The sequence below is a fragment of the Tachysurus fulvidraco genome, chromosome 21 (genome assembly GCF_022655615.1).
Source record: "Tachysurus fulvidraco isolate hzauxx_2018 chromosome 21, HZAU_PFXX_2.0, whole genome shotgun sequence".
NCBI lineage: Eukaryota > Metazoa > Chordata > Actinopteri > Siluriformes > Bagridae > Tachysurus > Tachysurus fulvidraco.
Window position 1 is genome coordinate 17217421 of NC_062538.1, and position 18232 is coordinate 17235652.

At 44.6% G+C, this 18232-nt stretch overlaps 1 protein-coding gene across 5 annotated transcripts in view; it reads left to right on the forward strand.

The window, feature by feature from the left end:
• The window catches only part of ric1 (RIC1 homolog, RAB6A GEF complex partner 1), a 48281-nt gene that overhangs the window by 20327 nt on the left and 9722 nt on the right, over positions 1–18232 (forward strand). For 4 of the 5 annotated variants that reach the window (XM_027142403.2, XM_027142404.2, XM_047805965.1 and 1 more), the window contains 15 exons: positions 3248–3327; positions 6043–6150; positions 6867–7009; positions 7121–7257; positions 8077–8168; positions 9118–9206; positions 12560–12704; positions 13307–13355; positions 13595–13732; positions 14123–14284; positions 15210–15248; positions 15512–15622; positions 15737–15826; positions 16201–16361; positions 16689–16821. In XM_027142403.2, coding sequence (XP_026998204.2) covers positions 3248–3327; positions 6043–6150; positions 6867–7009; positions 7121–7257; positions 8077–8168; positions 9118–9206; positions 12560–12704; positions 13307–13355; positions 13595–13732; positions 14123–14284; positions 15210–15248; positions 15512–15622; positions 15737–15826; positions 16201–16361; positions 16689–16821 — 1677 coding nt within the window. The remainder of the gene's footprint in view (positions 1–3247; positions 3328–6042; positions 6151–6866; positions 7010–7120; positions 7258–8076; positions 8169–9117; positions 9207–12559; positions 12705–13306; positions 13356–13594; positions 13733–14122; positions 14285–15209; positions 15249–15511; positions 15623–15736; positions 15827–16200; positions 16362–16688; positions 16822–18232) is intronic. The other variant, XM_047805966.1, reaches the window with a different exon arrangement.

Sequence of the window (18232 nt, forward strand, 5' to 3'; positions counted from 1 at the left end):
ATCGAGCCTTATCGTGTGTGTGTGTGTGTGTGTGTGTGTGTGTGTGTGTGTGTGTGTGTGTGGATGCTAAGACCTTTCCGCAGTCTTTGAAATAAATACATTGGTCATAATGCCATCATTTTTCGGAACCTTCGCACATTTCTTGCCAGCTTGGCGTTGGTACTGGACACCGAGTAATTCTGGTGGTTATTAGACTGTTATGAACCGAAGCTGCATGTGTAACTAACGTTTCCGTGAGAAATAAGGAGTATCAGGAGCCGACACTTCTGATATTCTGAGCATTATGAAAGGAAAGCAGTGGTGAAAAGTCCTGCTGGTCATCTTGGGCTAACGTGTAGGACCCTGGTGTGGCTGCTGTGTTCTGTGGAGCATGGGCAAGACTGATACTGTAGGAGTACAGTAGGCAGGGTTAGTTATAAGCCACTTCATCCTGCCCCTGCAGACTTGTCATGTAAGGTCAGAAAGAACAAGAAGAGACTTTAACATAGATGTCCTGAGACCTGAGACTTCCCAAGCATTCCCCAGACCTGGGACACATCACAGGAGGGACATGTTTATCTGTTATATCCCTATTCTTGTAATGGCCAGGTGTCCACAAAGGTCTGGACCAACACAGTAGAATGATGTCAGATGGCTTTCTTGGCTTTGGATTGAAGCTCCACAGTAAGACCCATGTAGATTAGTGTCTCCACAATACACTGACGTCATTCTACTCAAACTCACTGTGTTGTGTTCACAAGTTCTCTCTCTCTCTCTCCTTTTTGTGTCTGTCTGTCTCTCTCTTTCTGTGTCTGTCTCTCTCTCTCTCTCTTTCTCTGCTCTGTGTCTGTCTTTCTCTCTCCCTCTTTCACTGTGTCTTTCTGTCTGCCCCCCCAACCCCAAAATAGGTCCTCATACATCTTTTGTCTCCATCACTTCTACTTTTCCTACCCATTTCCATCACACACAGCTAGCTGTCTTGTGTTGCAACCTCTCGCTCATTGTATCCACATGGACGAGTAGGAGTGAGTGAGAGGAGGCTTTTTTTTTTTCTCCCTCTTGGCATTCTTCAGTCTCTGCATCCATCTGGAGCGTCTGTCCGCATGGCATCGCGGGTAATAACCGTCCCCGCTTCCTGTTTTTCTCCATGCGGTTGCTATGGAGACGGCACCAAAGTGTTTTGTCCATTTTGGGCATCTTTTGTTAGTCTCCGCGCCACACAAAAGACGTCCCTCACGAAGTTATGAAACCGCTTCAGAACCGTCTGAACTTTCAGAAGTGTCTGTCTGAGGACATTTTAAGCAGTTTTGCTTTTGGAGGTCTTAACAATGCCGATTGTAAAAACAGGAAATATTCCTTTAGGTCTGTGAACTGGGTCGACGTGTGTGTATCGATGTGGACGTCTCACAACACACTGGCTCCACAATTTGGACGTTTCCTGAGTAAAAAACACTGACACAACTAGTAACACTACACAGTATTCGTTTATTAATCAGGAAGTATTTTTAGCTTTGTTTATTCTGCCGCAGTTTGCACCGCATCCATGAATAACGTGTTTGTGTTTTCGTGCACGTCGAGTCCGCTGCGTGATGTTAAATGGTTTGCGACTGCTAGCTGCTTTAGTCTCCTTAGAAGAGCAGATTGTTTCGCATCTCTACAGCTGTAAGTGTAACACACTTTTGTTTGTGTTCTCCTGCAAGCCTTTTTAGTGTGCAGTAGACTTGCACATTATGTACGTGTAGTTTTATTACTTAGCATTTAATATAGAACTGTTGCATTAGATTATACACTTGTGCAATAACCTAAATAAAACTTTTGCTCTGATTACTGATGGCAGAAGTGGAAACACTCAGCAGCCGCACGCGCGCGCACACACACACACACACACACACAGAGGTCATATTTTCCATTTTAGAGGCTAAAAGTAGTGAAACGCGCAGAGCTTGGATTGGAAAATGAAATGGAAAAGCTACAGTATTTAGAGAATTTGAGCTAATCCGAAAAGCAACACTCCGTGTGTGTGTGTGTGTGTGTGTGTGTGTGTGTGTGTGTGTGTGTGTGTGTGTTGAATGCAGCTCTTTGTAGCCATGACTGTTACAGTCGTTGCCTATGTGCATGTCAGAGGGTTACTGAATTCCTTCAGTCTATTTTTTACTGTGTTCTCTCTCTCTCTCTCTCTCTCTCCCCCCCCCCCTCTCTCCCCCCCTCTCCCCCCCCTCTCTATTCTCTCTGTCTGTCTCTCTCTCTCTCTGTATCTCTGTCTCTATTCTCTGTCTGTCTCTGTCTCTATTCTCTCTCTCTCTCTCTCTCTCTCTCTCTCTCTCTCTCACTGTATGAATGGACATTTTCCTGACAGTTCTGGTTGACGGCATAATTGTTGATGAGTGACTGACTAATTCGGTCAGCTATTATCTAACCATTATAACCGTGTAATAATGATTTTCTAGAAGAACAGAAGGAACACCCCCCCCCCCCCCCAAAAAAAAGTCTTTGTTTTGTTGGAACTTTGTTGTGTAACTCCTGCACAACAGCCCTACAGCCCTATTGGGGAGACGGGGTAATGTCGTCATTCTTAGAATATCTTTTGAAGTTTTCGATTTAAATCAGAATCCTTTTTACTTCTCATTTATTCAGCTCAGCAGTTGAGTTAAGGGCCTCCCTCAGGGGCCCAGCATCAGTTGGCTTTACCATTGAGCTTTATTTCATAGAGCGAGTCATTGAACACTTGCTGATTTCCAGAACTGGATCATCTTGTCTGAAACAGGAACCAGTCAGGGATGTCTGAGCCGTCGTATGCGGAAGAGGGTAGATGGCGCTTTCCTTCGAGTCCTTGTATATAATGAGAGCTAAAGAGCTGTTAAATTATAGAAATAAATAGAATTTTGGACACTTATTTGAGTAGATGCTCTCTGGATCCTTGTGCTGTTTGTTAAACTTGGATATTTTATAAGGGAAGTGCTGTGTGTGTGTGTGTGTGTGTGTGTGTGTGTGTGTGTGTGTGTGTGTGTGTGTGTGTGTGTGTGTGTGTGTGTGTGTACACCAGCCTGAGGTTCTCTCCCACGGGAACAGAGTGCCTTGTGTTGCATTCTTCTGTAGAAGACTGTGTATCTTTCATTTAGGACATGGTGTGCATTTATGTCTTCTCAGTATGCATCAGTGTCTTCTGCTCAGTCTCTGTGTGTGTGTGTGCGTGTGCGTGTGCGTGTGCGTAACCCACACCAGCATATTATTTATTTAGCCACTCATCAATAATTTGCCTTTTTTCCAGGCTGCTAACGGATACGTTCTGCTGTTCGACGTGGTCGGAGGCGGAGATGAGAAATATCTGTACGAACCCATCTATCCAAAGTGAGTGAAGCCTTTTACTCCTTATTTGTTTTCCCAGCTCCTAAAAGCATCCCAACTCTCAAAGCCTTTCACACCGTTCACACACACCCAAGGCTCACCGTTCAGGTGCACCTTTTTAAAGTTCATCTGACTCTCATCCTCCTCCGAATAAGCATCTCTGTTTGTTTTTGTGATTAGCTGACGCCTGACCGTGTGCGCAGTGACGTCTACCTGAGGGGGTGAGGGGGGGTTTCCTCCCAGTACTCGCCGTATCCCAACACAGAAAATGCTGCTTGTTTTGAGGCATAAATTTAAATTTCAGTATCATTTAAAATGATGTCGGGAGGGGAAAAAATTGACTAGTAATGTCGCCTGAAATGTTCCTTAAATTGCTGAAGGCACTTCCTCATAAATAGATTGCATGAGGGGGAAAAACAAGATACAGGCTGTATTATGAAAGCAGTTGTTTATGAACGATTTAGCGATTACAAAAAACTGAAAGGAATTCATTCATTCATTCATTTATTCATTTTCTACCGCTTATCCAAACTACTCGGGTCACGGGGAGCCTGTGCCTATCTCAGGAGTCATCGGGCATCAAGGCAGGATACACCCTGGACGGAGTGCCAACCCATCGCAGGGCACACACACACTCTCATTCACTCACACACTACAGACAATTTTCCAGAGATGCCAATCAGCCTACCATGCATGTCTTTGGACCGGGGGAGGAAACCGGAGTACCCGGAGGAAACCCCCGAGGGACGGGGAGAACATGCAAACTCCACACACACAAGGCGGAGGTGGGAACCGAACCCCCAACCCTGGAGGTGTGAGGCGAACGTGCTAACCACTAAGCCACCGTGTCCCCCACTGAAAGGAATTGTTTAAAAATAAATAAATAACAGAACATCTGCCCCTCTGTAATATTCCTGCAGTTATTGAATCAGCTCATCATGTAGAATATCATGCGGATACAGGGTCAGAGCTTCAGGTAACGTTCATCAAACATCAAGCAAACGTGAAGGAAAGCTCAATCTCGGCAGCCGTCACTGTGCCATGGGCGTCGATGCAGAACGAGCCGGGTCGAGTTGTTCGGGTCACATCCAATTTAATCCAGATTCGTGTTCATCTTTTTTGAATCTCTTGGCAACCCAAAATCACGAGACTGATCAAACTGCAAACAAACACGATGATGGATGGTGTGCTGCAGTCGCTGTGTCTGACGTCCTGTTTGTTTGCAGCTGTTAAAGAATAATGGCACCTTGTACGTTTGATCTCACTCACGGCTGAGACGCAAAGTAAATAAACGTCTGACAGAATGCTGCAGGTTAAAGAGGTCACGCGTGTGGCGTAACTGGTTACTGTGTAGTAACGTATTCTAATTCTTTTTAGATATTTATAGATTCCCTTGGTAGAGAATTGAATTCTTTTGGCTCTCTCTTTCTCTCTCTCTCTCTCTCTCTCTTACACACACACACGCGCACACACACTTTTCTGACTTGTGTTTCTCCCACACCCACAGTGCACCGCTTTGAACTACAAACACTAATCCCTATCTCTTCTGTGGTGTCATCTTTCGTTTCTTCTCGTCTCATCTGTTCCACACGCTGATCTCCACTTTCTGAAGTCCACACACACACTTAAACATATCAGGGATCTCTTGTTTTCTCGGTTTTCCTCTTCAGAAGCTCTCTCCTAGAAGTACATCAATAGAAGAGCTGTTCCTTTTTCAAGTCAGAACTTGTCTCTGTTCTCTCTCTCTCTCTCTCTCTCTCTCTCTCTCTCTCTCTCTCTCTCCCACTCTCTCTCTCTCTCTCACTCTCTCACCTCTGACTGGGAGCCAGTGTCTTTTCCATCGGAACAGTAGACATTAAGACATGTACTTGCTAGTCTGAAGATGACAAGACAAAGAAAATGCAGCTTGTCAGCTTGTCCCGAGAAGCCAGAAAGCACAGCTGCTCACGCTGATGACTCCTTCCACACATTTACATTTTCTTATACGTCCCGGTGAACAAGCTGCTGTTATATAAACTGCTGTCTGAGTGTAAACAAATTGTATGTGATATTCTGTTAAACAGATGGGAAAACATTTGAGTTAGAAGTTGAGACTGTAATAATATTATAATAATAATGTTTTGCTTTAATGATCTGTGTTTCTGTGTGCCTGTGTGTGTGTCTGTGTTCGTGCCTGTGTCTGTGTTCGTGCCTGTGTGTGTGTCTGTGTTCGTGTCTGTGTGTGTGTCTGTGTTCGTGCCTGTGTGTGTGTCTGTGTTCGTGCCTGTGTGTGTGTCTGTGTTCGTGCCTGTGTGTGTCTGTGTTCGTGCCTGTGTGTGTGTCTGTGTTCGTGCCTGTGTGTGTGTCTGTGTTTGTGCCTGTGTGTGTGTCTGTGTTCGTGCCTGTGTGTGTGCCTGCGTGCGTGTCTGTGTGTGTGCCTGCGTGCGTGTCTGTGTGTGTGCCTGCGTGCGTGTCTGTGTGTGTGCCTGCGTGCGTGTCTGTGTGTGTGCCTGCGTGCGTGTCTGTGTGTGTGCCTGCGTGCGTGTCTGTGTGTGTGCCTGCGTGCGTGTCTGTGTGTGTGCCTGCGTGCGTGTCTGCGTGTGTGCCTGCGTGCGTGTCTGCGTGTGTGCCTGCGTGCGTGTCTGTGTGCCTGCGTGCGTGTCTGTGTGTGTGCCTGCGTGCGTGTCTGCGTGTGTGCCTGCGTCTGTGTGTGTGCCTGCGTGCGTGTCTGTGTTATAGGGGTAATGTGCGTGTCAAGGTTACTCCTGGGTATAAAGAGGAACAATGTGCTCCTGCACTCAGTGTGGAAATGAAGAAACCAGTCGACCTGGAGGCTCCTATTACCAGGTACACACACACACACACACACACACACACACACACATAAGTACTTTAAATACACCTCTCTAAATTGAACCCCACACACATGCTCTTTCCAAACCTTATACTTGAGGAATCCAGATGTGGAGTGTTAACCTGTAGCTTGTAGTGTAACAAGTCCAGGGCAGGATTCCCTTAAAGTCACTCACAATGTATCTCGTCATCCATTTGTTCATGAGAGTAAACAAATGTAACAGCCCAAGCTGCTGATTTGAGCCACAAAGCTAAACAAAAGAAATGTTTCCTGCCATTTACATTACTGTCCCCATGATGGATTTATCAGCAATAGCAAGCAGCTTAAGTCTAATCACAGCTGGCTTACTGAGCACCAGCTTGTGGTTCAGGTCTCTTGTCAATTCTGACAAATTATGGGATTATAGATGGCACTGTATCTCTCTCTCTCTTTTTTTAACACCATCATGTTGAAGAACTCTGTGCTTGTTGCTCACAGCGGATCGTTGTTTCACGTCTGTCTTTTGGCCGCCTTTGACTGTGTGATGTTTGGCAGAAACGGGTGTAATACAAATGCAATACTGATATCGAGTGAGAACTGTGTGTGTGTCAGAGTGAGCTGCTGACATGCTGAACTTTGTAATGAAGGAGGTGATGTGACGTACTATAGTGTTGACAGACGGGTCTAAGAGTCATGTACTTGTGTATCTCTCTCTCTCTCTCTCTCTCAGTCTTCAGTCTCTGCAGGAGGATCTGTTGGTGTGTACAGCTGACGGCTACCTGCACATGCTGCACTGGGACGGCGTGTGTAACGGCCGCAGAGCTGTAAACCTCAGCACCATTCCCTTCTCTCTGGACCTGCAGTCCTCACGTGGTGAGCTTTTATTCTCAACTTACTCATCATCATTAAGTGTTATTTCAGCCTCCCCCTTCCCCCCCCCCTTCCCAAAACTGTCTCATGATTCGACCGTTTTGTGCGTGTCAGGAGGTCCATGTTTGGATCTGAACGGCGTCCACATCAGAGAAATCGAGTATTGCGTGACGTTGGATGGTTTCGCGGTCGTGCTCGATGACGGAAGACTCGGCTTCATCACGCCAACCGCTACCAGGCTCTCCACCGAGGTCAGTAAGGTTTATCTAGCTGTAACTCTGACCAAGTAAGCCACAGTCGTGTCAAAAAAAAAAAAAAAAAAAAAAAGCGAAGCTGCTGTTTATTAAGTATTGGCACCTATGTGTCATTTTTCTCACTGTTGCCTGATGCAGGTTTTAAAGTAAATAAAGGAAGGAATCAGGTTTCTCTTTAATGAGGGAAGCAAAAGGGCCTATAAAGTGATAGGGAGCTGTAGATTAAATGGAACTTGTAGACCGTGTGCAGAATATGCTCTAATCTTGCATCATGCTTTCTGTAACCACACGAACAAGAGAGGAAAGTAAAAACGGAAGTAAAGTAAACGTGAGTTACAGACGCAGATTTAGTCAGCATCTATCATGCATGCTGTCGGTTCCTGCACCGAAACTGATTTTTAGCTGCGACTTGACTGTTTTACGCAGCAGCCAGAAGCACCTGAGATGCACCAGTTCATTAATCCTTACAGTAAACGAACCGCGCAGCGGTTTGAACGGCTTTGTACTCGCCCTTCTCGTACTCGTCGAGACGATCTGACGTCGGATCGAGACGGCGTCTGGGAGTCAAGAATTAGAGACCCGAGTTGCTAAAACACTCGGAAGTGTCATCCCATGACCTAAAACATTCATAACACAAGCGTTTAGGTCTCTTTGGGTTTTTTTGTTTTTTTTAAGTAATACAAAAAATTGACTTGAACCTATTTTCTGCACCACATTTGCTTCTCACACCAGACAGCATGTGATCTGGGAAGTGTGCGTGATTTAATTTTGTGTGAACTCTGATACTAATCACATCTTATTGCTTTGTGTGTGTAGCAGTTGCAGGGCGTTTGGGCAGCAGACGTGACAGACGGCACGTGTGTAGCAGTGAACAACAAATACAGACTGATGGCTTTTGGCTGTGCGAGGTACGAGTGTGTGGTGGTGTGTGGTACACTCGCTCGTATGAAGTGTGTGTGTTATTTTAATTAGAGCCTTTACACTGAAGATTATCCTGAGCTGAAGATGTGAATCAATTTCCCCATCTCTCTCACACACACACACACACACACACACAAAGTGACTCATAAATAGTGAGCACCTCCAGTGAGATCGAGGTGTGTGTGTGTGTGTGTGTGTGTGTGTGTGTGTGTGTGTGTGTGTGTGTGTGTGTGGGGTTCAGGGCTTGAAAAATAATAAACACTCCTTCCATGAATGTTAAATCTCCTTCCAGAACATTCCACCATATCAATGATGAATTGTTTTGGGGGTTTTTTTCCTATTAAACGGACTTCACTTGTCGTTTGTTTGTTTTATGATTATCCTTAAATTATGTGGTGCAGTTTACATGTTTCTCTTAACGGGTTAGAAACAAATCACACACACACACACACACACACCAATAACCCCGTGGCCAACCGCTAATGTAGAAAATGAAAGAATTTGTAAGAGGAAAAATGAAAGAAGAGCAACGTGCGAAATATTTTTCATGCGCGAAACAGCAGATGAAGCTCACGCACTAAATGCCAAAATCGGTAAAGCAAAGGAATGCGGGCTGCTTTTAATCTCGTCGTAGCAAAGACGTTAAAAGGTTTGTGTAAAAGCACCATGCGTTTCTTTTAATGTGTTTAACAACTTGGGCAGCTTCCGGTAAAGTTACTGAGAGAGATGAAATATTGTGAAATTAAGTGTGTGTGTGTGTGTGTGTGTGTGTGTGTGTGTGTGTGTGTGTGTGTGTGTGTGTGTGTGTGTGCAGGAGTGCTTGTTCTCCAGGAAGATCTTAACACAAGCCTGCATGATATTGTTTGCTTATTAAGTGATGATTAACTGGAAAATGTCTAAAATGTTTAGGAGGAAAATAATGTGTGTGTTTTTTAGTGGCTCCGTGCTGGTTTACATGATCGACAACACTACAGGATCAATGCAGCTGTCGCACAAGCTGGAGTTAAGCCCCAAACACTACCCAGGTAACACACACACACACACTTTTGTTTAATAATAAGCGTTTTGTATAACGTTTCTTATTTCCTGTAAAGCTGGTAAAAACGGCAGTCCGTTCCCACTATGCCTTAATGATCACACACGAACTTGCTATCTCTAGCACTGGAGGTTGTTTCAGCGAGTAATGCTGCGTTCATACACGTATCAACATAGCAACTGGAATCGATCTATTCTCAGCGAGAGCTGTCCTACCTTTTGGTGACTAGACGTGGGCGTGTCCAGAGACGATGATGATGAAACGTTAAAGTTTACACAAATACATTGCTTTGACTGCCATCACTGTGACTGCCGGTGAGAGCGAATACGGTAGCACGCGGCTTTCCCCTTCGTCTCGTAACTTTCTACAAATTTTCTTTTAATTTTTAGCAGCAAGCTTTTCTTGCCAAGTGGAATGCTAAATGCTCCACCCACTGATCAAGCTTGTTACTATGGCAACCAGTGGTAGGAACGAACGCCTGTCGCCGACTTCATACTACAGAAACTGGTGACTTGCAGTGATAAAAGCTGTGTGTGTGTGTAACTAGCATGAAGGGATGTAAGCATGATGTCACTTGGGTCCCATAAAGGTTTACAAACAGCCATGAATGAAATCCTGTTCTTTTAGTTCTGTGGAACAAACTGTTCTGAACAGCTCTCGTCCTGCTGTTGGATATAAAGCAGAGGATGTCAGAGTTTATAGAGTAGAGCTGGTCTGGATGTTATTTCTACCAGCGAACGTAGCTACAAGGCAAGTGGCAACTTGTTGGCATTTTGTCGTGTGATCTCTCTTTGCTGAGCTCGTATCTGACTCACTTTTACTGGTGGCCCAGGGCCAAAAAGCTAGCCGAACTCTTCCAGTTAAAGCTGCATGTGTCTAGGAGGCTTTCATGGCTTTGTGGTTGTTGTGCACTGCTTCCCCCTAGTGGAAGGCAGGAGGAGGTCATTTTGGTGTTAATCTGTTCAGGTTTGTTAGGGACTTTACAGCTTGATAGATATGGAATAAAAACACTGTCAATAATAATCGTACGTAATTCAAAGCATTTGTGTAAATTTTAATTTTGCGGAGTTGGATCCCAAAATCTACGGCCACGACAGTTTACAGATACAAGATTTTTTGTGTTTGTTCAAATACAACTCCAAAATGTACGACTATGACAGTTTACACACACAACGCTTGTTTTCACAACACCGCTTTTTCACACACGAAAACGGTCTGCGAAACAACTGTCAAAAATACATCATCACGTTCACAGGCATTACTATCCGAGGGAAGATGAATCGATTCCACGTAGTGCGCGTGCGCCCCGCCCTCTTTTAAACCACTGGTGCCGAAATGGCGGATCAGCAGCCAAGCGCTCACTCATCGTCTCAGGTAAGTTGGTTTTTCCTTCCAAATTCGGACATGTTTAGGGGTTAGTTATCACTAATAACAGAGAGGAGTAATATTACAGATATAGGTTAATAGGTTATCTCATCACGCTACAGACTGCAGTGATGACCTCCTAAACAGCTGTATTCTTTAAGCACCTAATGTAACCTTACTCTGAGAGCTAATCTTACTTACTATAGTTAACCTATATCTGTAATATTACTCCCCTCTGTTATTAGTGATAACTAACCCTTAAACATGTCCAAATTTGGAAGGAAAAACCAACTTACCTGAGACGATGAGCAGTGTTGTAATGTAACGGAGTAAAAATACTTTACTGTACTTAAGTAGAAATGTCACGTATCTGTACTTTACTTCGCTATTTAAATTTATGTCAACTTTCACTTTTACTCTACTACATTTCCTAGGTAAAATGTGTACTTTTACTCCGTTATATTTCCACTAAGCATCTTCGTTACTACAAAATAAAATCAGAAGAAATGTGTGTGACTAATAAGGGAGGTTTGGTGAATCACTGCTCCTAGATTGCATTACCCTCTGCACGCTGTACGGAGAAGCACAGGTACGCGCAGCGTGCACGCGCAGTCAGAGCTGGAGGCGTTTATCTATAACGTTAATCGGAAAGCTGCAAATACAGCAACCAAAACAGTGAAATTTCACTATTCTTATTACCAGAGTTGTAGCGCAAACAATCCATACAATACTAAATAAAAATAATATTTATTGATTTTGTCTTTGCGTATATTAGTTTATTAATGACTGCATTGGACACACTGTTTGTAGAGAATGCACACACACATGAACTGATCTGATTCAAGACTGGCATCATTACATCATGCATAAAGTTTTGGTGTCCACTTTTGCCATTTAATAATACCATAACTTTTGGCTTACTATGTAGTCATATAATATATAATATAAAACTCTTCTTCTTTTAAATTCTCACTGAGGGCTAAAACCCCTAAAGATGAAACCCTATAACTGCTCCTGCTCTTATGCCTACCGAAAATCACTGAAATTTTACTTTACTTCAAATACTTATGTACATTAAATATCAGAAAATGACTTTTGATACTTAAGTACAGTAAATATCAGATACTTTAAGACTTTTACTTGAGTAGTATTCTAAAAGGTGACTTTCACTTCTACCAAAGTCTTTTTCTAGTATGATACTTGTACTTTTACTCAAGTATTGCTTTCTAATACTTTATACAACACTGACGATGAGTGAGCGCTTGGCTGCTGTTCCACCATTTCGGCGCCAGTGGTTTAGAAGAGGGCGGGGCGCACGCGCACTACGTGGAATCGATTCATCTTCCCTCGGATAGTAATGCCTGTGAACGTGATGACGTATTTTTGACAGTTGTTTCGCAGACCGTTTTCGTGTGTAAAAAAGAGGTGTTGTGAAAACAAGCGTTGTGTGTGTAAACGGTCATAGTCGTACATTTTGGAGTTGTATTTGAACAAACACAAAAAATCTCGTATCTGTAAACTGTCGTGGCCGTAGATTTTGGGATCCAACTCCGCAAAATGAAAATTTACACACAAATGCTTTGAATTACGTACGATTATTATTGACAGTGTTTTTATTCCATAGTAATGATGGTTATTGTGGAATTTTAGGGAGAAATTAGTTTATTTAATTTAATAGTGGCTAAACATTCTTTCCCTCTTGTTTTTTCTTTCTTTCTCTCTCACCTCTGCTCTCTCTCTCACACCCCTGTGCGTGCGCTCTCTCTCTCTCTCTCTCTCACACCCTTGCTCTCTCACTCACACACACACACACACACACCCTTGCTCTCTCTCTCTCTCTCTCTCTCTCACCCTCTCACTCACCCCTGCTCTCTCTCTCTCTCTCTCTCTCTCGCTCTCTCTCTCTCTCTCTCACACCCCTGCTCTCTCTCGCTCTCTCTCTCACACACCTCTGCTCTCGCGCTCTCTCTCTCTCAGATATCCATAATAAAACAGGTCCAGTTAAGCTGATTCGTTGGTCTCCGGACTGTAGCGTTGTCATGGTGACCTGGGCATGTGGAGGTCTGTCCATGTGGAGTGTGTTTGGAGCTCATCTGGTCTGCACGCTCGGAGAGGACTTCACGTGAGTCTCCCACACACGCTCGCTCATAAATCAGAACTAAAACTAGAAACCGTACAGACTTTTCCATCACGATTCGCACATCATTACACATTAAAGTGGTGAAGCGATTGCTCAGTGACTGAGAAAAGCAGGATCAACAGTTTACTACACTGATTTAAAGATTAGATTTTACAGGCCTTTTAGGTCAACACAATGTTTGTTAGACAATAGAGAGAGTTGTCGTGTAGCCTAATGGCAGCTGGTATATGAATTGTACAGTTATTAGATTATAAACATCTTTGCTGTTGGTTCCTTTTGGGCATAAAATTGACCTGTAGCAAAGAAGCCCCACACAAGGTGTTTTTTCTAAACCTGTCCAGCTTTTCTGAACATTGTGGACCTAAATCATGACAGTTGTTCAATATAGCAATAAACAGGTTGATTTATTTGCAGCTCACAAAAGTATTAAACCCACAGTATAGATTTTTACTCCTCAAACATTTTAGAAAATAGGCAGTTTTATCCACCATGGGTTTTAAAGTGCGTGTGGTGGGATTTGTTTTCTTATTATATAAATAAACCGCTGCTTCCACATTTTTCTTCCTTCTGCTTTCTCTCTTCAGTTATCGATCAGATGGCAGTAAGAAGGAGCCACTAAAGATCAACTCTATGGTGAATCATCTCAGCACTTTTCAGTGGTTTAATGTTTTCCAAACAGTCTTTTTATATATGTGTGTGTGTGTATGTGTGTGTATATATGTGTGTGTGTGTGTGTGTGTGTGTGTGTGTGTGTGTGTATATATATATGTTTTGTTTTGTTGTGTTGCACCTGGGAGAAATCTGCAGGTTAGTTACATTTCCCTTGGTGTAGATTGCTGTGGTGTAATGTGGTTTGTTTGTGTGCTTCTCAGAGCTGGGGGGCAGAGGGTTACCATCTGTGGGTGATTGGCAGTACGGAGGTGGGCACAGATCTGACAGCACAGTTAAGCCAGGCCTCCATCCTCCAGTTCCAGTTCATTAAGAGCGCTCTCACAGTCAATCCTTGTACGGTAAGAACAGGAGCATTTAGTGCACGACATGTATGTTCTGACCACTAGATTATCAACAACACTGTAAGTGATCATGATATTTATTTTATAGCACCTAACCAATCAGGATGCAGATATTTAATAAAGAAGAAGAAGAAGAATCAGGACATGGTGTTTGGAAATAGAATAAGATTTATAAAATGACAAGGCAGATATTTTGGGGCCATGCAAAATCTCTTTAGCTACTTTTTCTCTCCTATCTTTTGCCTCTAGTTTATCAGGCTGATCATTGTGTATAGCAACAAAATGTATGACATAATAGAACATAACTAAAGACGATTTAAACGCAACTATCAGAATTTGGATGAAATAGATTTTACAGATATGTTTACATTTTTTTTTGGTTTCTAGAGTAATCAGGAGCAGGTGCTTCTCCACGGTGAGGATCGGCTGCTGATGACGTGCGGAGATGCTGCAGTTCAGATACACAACCAGGAGCAACACTCGGCACGGAGCACAACACACACACAGCTCAGCACTTTACTGGGACACAAACACTGGCATGTAGTGCAGGTACACACAAAAGCCTGTTCTCTGATATGATCTGAAACACTTCGGTGTTCCACATACTGATGGTCAGATACTCTGTTGTGGAGTTCAGACAGCTCTGCGTAGCGCAGTTCAGACAGCTCTGCGTAGCGCAGTTCAGACAGCTCTGCGTAGCGCAGTTCAGACAGCTCTGCGTAGCGCAGTTCAGACAGCTCTGCGTAGCGCAGTTCAGACAGCTCTGCGTAGCGCAGTTCAGACAGCTCTGCGTAGCGCAGTTCAGACAGCTCTGCGTAGCGCAGTTCAGACAGCTCTGCGTAGCGCAGTTCAGACAGCTCTGCGTAGCGCAGTTCAGACAGCTCTGCGTAGCGCAGTTCAGACAGCTCTGCGTAGCGCAGTTCAGACAGCTCTGCGTAGCGCAGTTCAGACAGCTCTGCGTAGCGCAGTTCAGACAGCTCTGCGTAGCGCAGTTCAGACAGCTCTGCGTAGCGCAGTTCAGACAGCTCTGCGTAGCGCAGTTCAGACAGCTCTGCGTAGCGCAGTTCAGACAGCTCTGCGTAGCGCAGTTCAGACAGCTCTGCGTAGCGCAGTTCAGACAGCTCTGCGTAGCGCAGTTCAGACAGCTCTGCGTAGCGCAGTTCAGACAGCTCTGCGTAGCGCAGTTCAGACAGCTCTGCGTAGCGCAGTTCAGACAGCTCTGCGTAGCGCAGTTCAGACAGCTCTGCGTAGCGCAGTTCAGACAGCTCTGCGTAGCGCAGTTCAGACAGCTCTGCGTAGCGCAGTTCAGACAGCTCTGCGTAGCGCAGTTCAGACAGCTCTGCGTAGCGCAGTTCAGACAGCTCTGCGTAGCGCAGTTCAGACAGCTCTGGGTTGTGTTCCTCACTGATCCATAATTTTGAGGATTCTGTATCAGAGTAAAAACTTGCTAATTGTTGAATGTTTTTGTTTTCAGATTCACAGCACATATCTAGAATCTAACTGGCCAATACGGGTAAGTGTGTTTGTGTTCCTCAATGTGGGTGTGTTCGTGTGGGTGGGTGTTTGTCTGTGTGTGGGTGTGTGTTCATCTGTGGGTGTGTTTGTCTGTGTGTGGGTGGGTGGGTGTGTGTTTATACGTGTTCCCGTGTGTGTGTATCTGCTATAGACAAATTACAAAAGTGAAATTTTGAAATAAACAACCTGCACAAAAGAGGTGTGTGTGTTCTGGTTTAAAGGGAGTTCATGCATGTATTCAGATTAATGTGTGTGTGTCAGTTTGCAGCCATAGACTCAGCAGGTCAGTGTTTGGTGGTAGCAGGAAGACGCGGATTTGCACATTACTCTTTATATACCAGGAAATGGAAACTGTTTGGAAACATTACACAGGTAAAGGTTGTGTTTCATTTCAAACATGATTAACTGTGATATTTGTAACTTGCGGTGTGTAAACATTCCAGTTTCTGCTCTTTATTACAGTTATGTATGGTATGTTCATTACAGGAACAGAGTATGACCGTAACTGGAGGTCTCACCTGGTGGAACGACTTTGTTGTTGTTGCCTGTTACAATTTCATCGACCAGCAGGAGGAGGTAGAGAGCAACACTTTACACCTGATTATCTGTACTCACAAGTAGCTGCCTGGATGAAGCTGACATGTTTGTTTGTGTACAACTGGATCATTTCCTCACCAGCCTGCCTCTTTCTTTCTCTCGCTTTCTCTCACTTTCTCTCTCGCTCGTTCTCTTTCTCGCTCGTTCTCTTTCTCGCTTGCTCTCTTTCTCTTGCTTTCTCTCTCACACTCTTTTTCTCTTTCTCTCTCTGTTTCTCTTTATCTCTCTTCCTTTTTTGTCTTGTTAGAGATCAGATTTAAGTGAAAAAGCTACTCGGTAGATATTCGAGATAACGGAGATCAACACACATAAATGATGTCAGATAGTATAACATTCTCTCTGTGTTTGTGTAGCTGAGATTATATCTCCGCTCCTCAAACCTGGACAACGCCTTTGCCAGCGTTACAAAGCTGCACGCTGAAACTTTGCTGCTCAACGTGTTCAGAAACACAATCATTCTGTTTCGCACCGACTGCTCCATCTGCCTGTATAGCATCGAGAAGAAGCAAGACGGGTAATTCTCTCTCTCTTTCTCTCTCTCTCTCTCTCTCTCTCTCTCTCTCTCTCTCTCTCTTTCTCACTCTTTCTCACTCACACACACACACACACATTCCTCTCCCTTATTAATATACTGATAAGGCAATCAGCGTCTAGACTTCTGTTCTTCTTCATTTTTCTGCTGTCATTGTTTATCTTTTTTGAAGTAGAGAGATGCGTCTGTGACACAAGTCTTACATTCAGCTCCAGTTTTTAAATGTCTGGGGTTTTTTGTTTTGCAATTTGCAAAAAATGTTGTAAATGTTTTGAAAATAGTTTAGAGTAAATGTCTGTGTGTTTGCAGCTCTTCGGTGTCTGTAGATTTACTACAGGAAGTGTCGATGTCACGTTATATTCCTCATCCTGCACTGGTGGTGTCAGTCACACTCACCCCAGTCAGAACAGAGACGGGAATGTCACTGAAAACCACACAGCAGGTACAACACACACACACACACACACACACACACACACACACACACACACACACACACACACTCACCCCAGTCAGAACAGAGACGGGAATGTCACTGAAAACCACACAGCAGGTACAACACACACACACACACACACACACACACACACACACTCACTCACCCCAGTCAGAACAGAGACGGGAATGTCACTGAAAACCACACAGCAGGTACAACACACACACACACACACACACACACACACACACACTCACCCCAGTCAGAACAGAGATGGGAATGTCACTGAAAACCACACAGCAGGTACAACACACACACACGCACACACACACACACACACACACACACACTCACCCCAGTCAGAACAGAGATGGGAATGTCACTGAAAACCACACAGCAGGTACAACACACACACACTCACCCCAGTCAGAACAGAGACGGGAATGTCACTGAATACCACACAGCAGGTACAACACACACACACACACACACACACACACACTTCAGTCAGAACAGAGACGGGGATGTCACTGAATACCCCACAGCAGTCGCACACACAGTATTGTGCACACACACACACACCATGGAGAGGCAAGGACCTAAAATAATATATATTGTTTCTGAGAATGTCAGGAAAATGTATTTGAAAAGAAATGAGATTTCATCATGATTTTCAGCCTCTCTCTGTATACCTCTCTCTGTGTACCTCCCTCTCTCTGTGTACCTCCCTCTCTCTGTATACCTCCCTCTCTCTGTGTACCTCCCTCTCTCTGTATACCTCCCTCTCTCTGTGTACCTCCCTCTCTCTGTATACCTCCCTCTCTCTGTGTACCTCCCTCTCTCTGTGTACCTCCCTCTCTCTGTGTACCTCCCTCTCTCTGTGTACCTCCCTCTCTCTGTGTACCTCCCTCTCTCTGTGTACCTCCCTCTCTCTGTGTACCTCCCTCTCCCTCTCTCTGTGTACCTCCCTCTCTCTGTGTACCTCCCTCTCTCTGTGTACCTCCCTCTCTCTGTGTACCTCCCTCTCTCTGTGTACCTCCCTCTCATTCTCTCTGTGTACCTCCCTCTCTCTGTGTACCTCCCTCTCTCTGTGTACCTCCCTCTCTCTGTGTACCTCCCTCTCTCTGTGTACCTCCCTCTCTCTGTGTACCTCCCTCTCTCTGTATACCTCCCTCTCCCTCTCTCTGTATACCTCCCTCTCTCTGTGTACCTCCCTCTCCCTCTCTCTGTGTACCTCCCTCTCTCTGTGTACCTCCCTCTCCCTCTCTCTGTATACCTCCCTCTCTCTGTGTACCTCCCTCTCTCTGTGTACCTCCCTCTCCCTCTCTCTGTATACCTCCCTCTCTCTGTGTACCTCCCTCTCTCTGTGTACCTCCCTCTCTCTGTGTACCTCCCTCTCCCTCTCTCTGTGTACCTC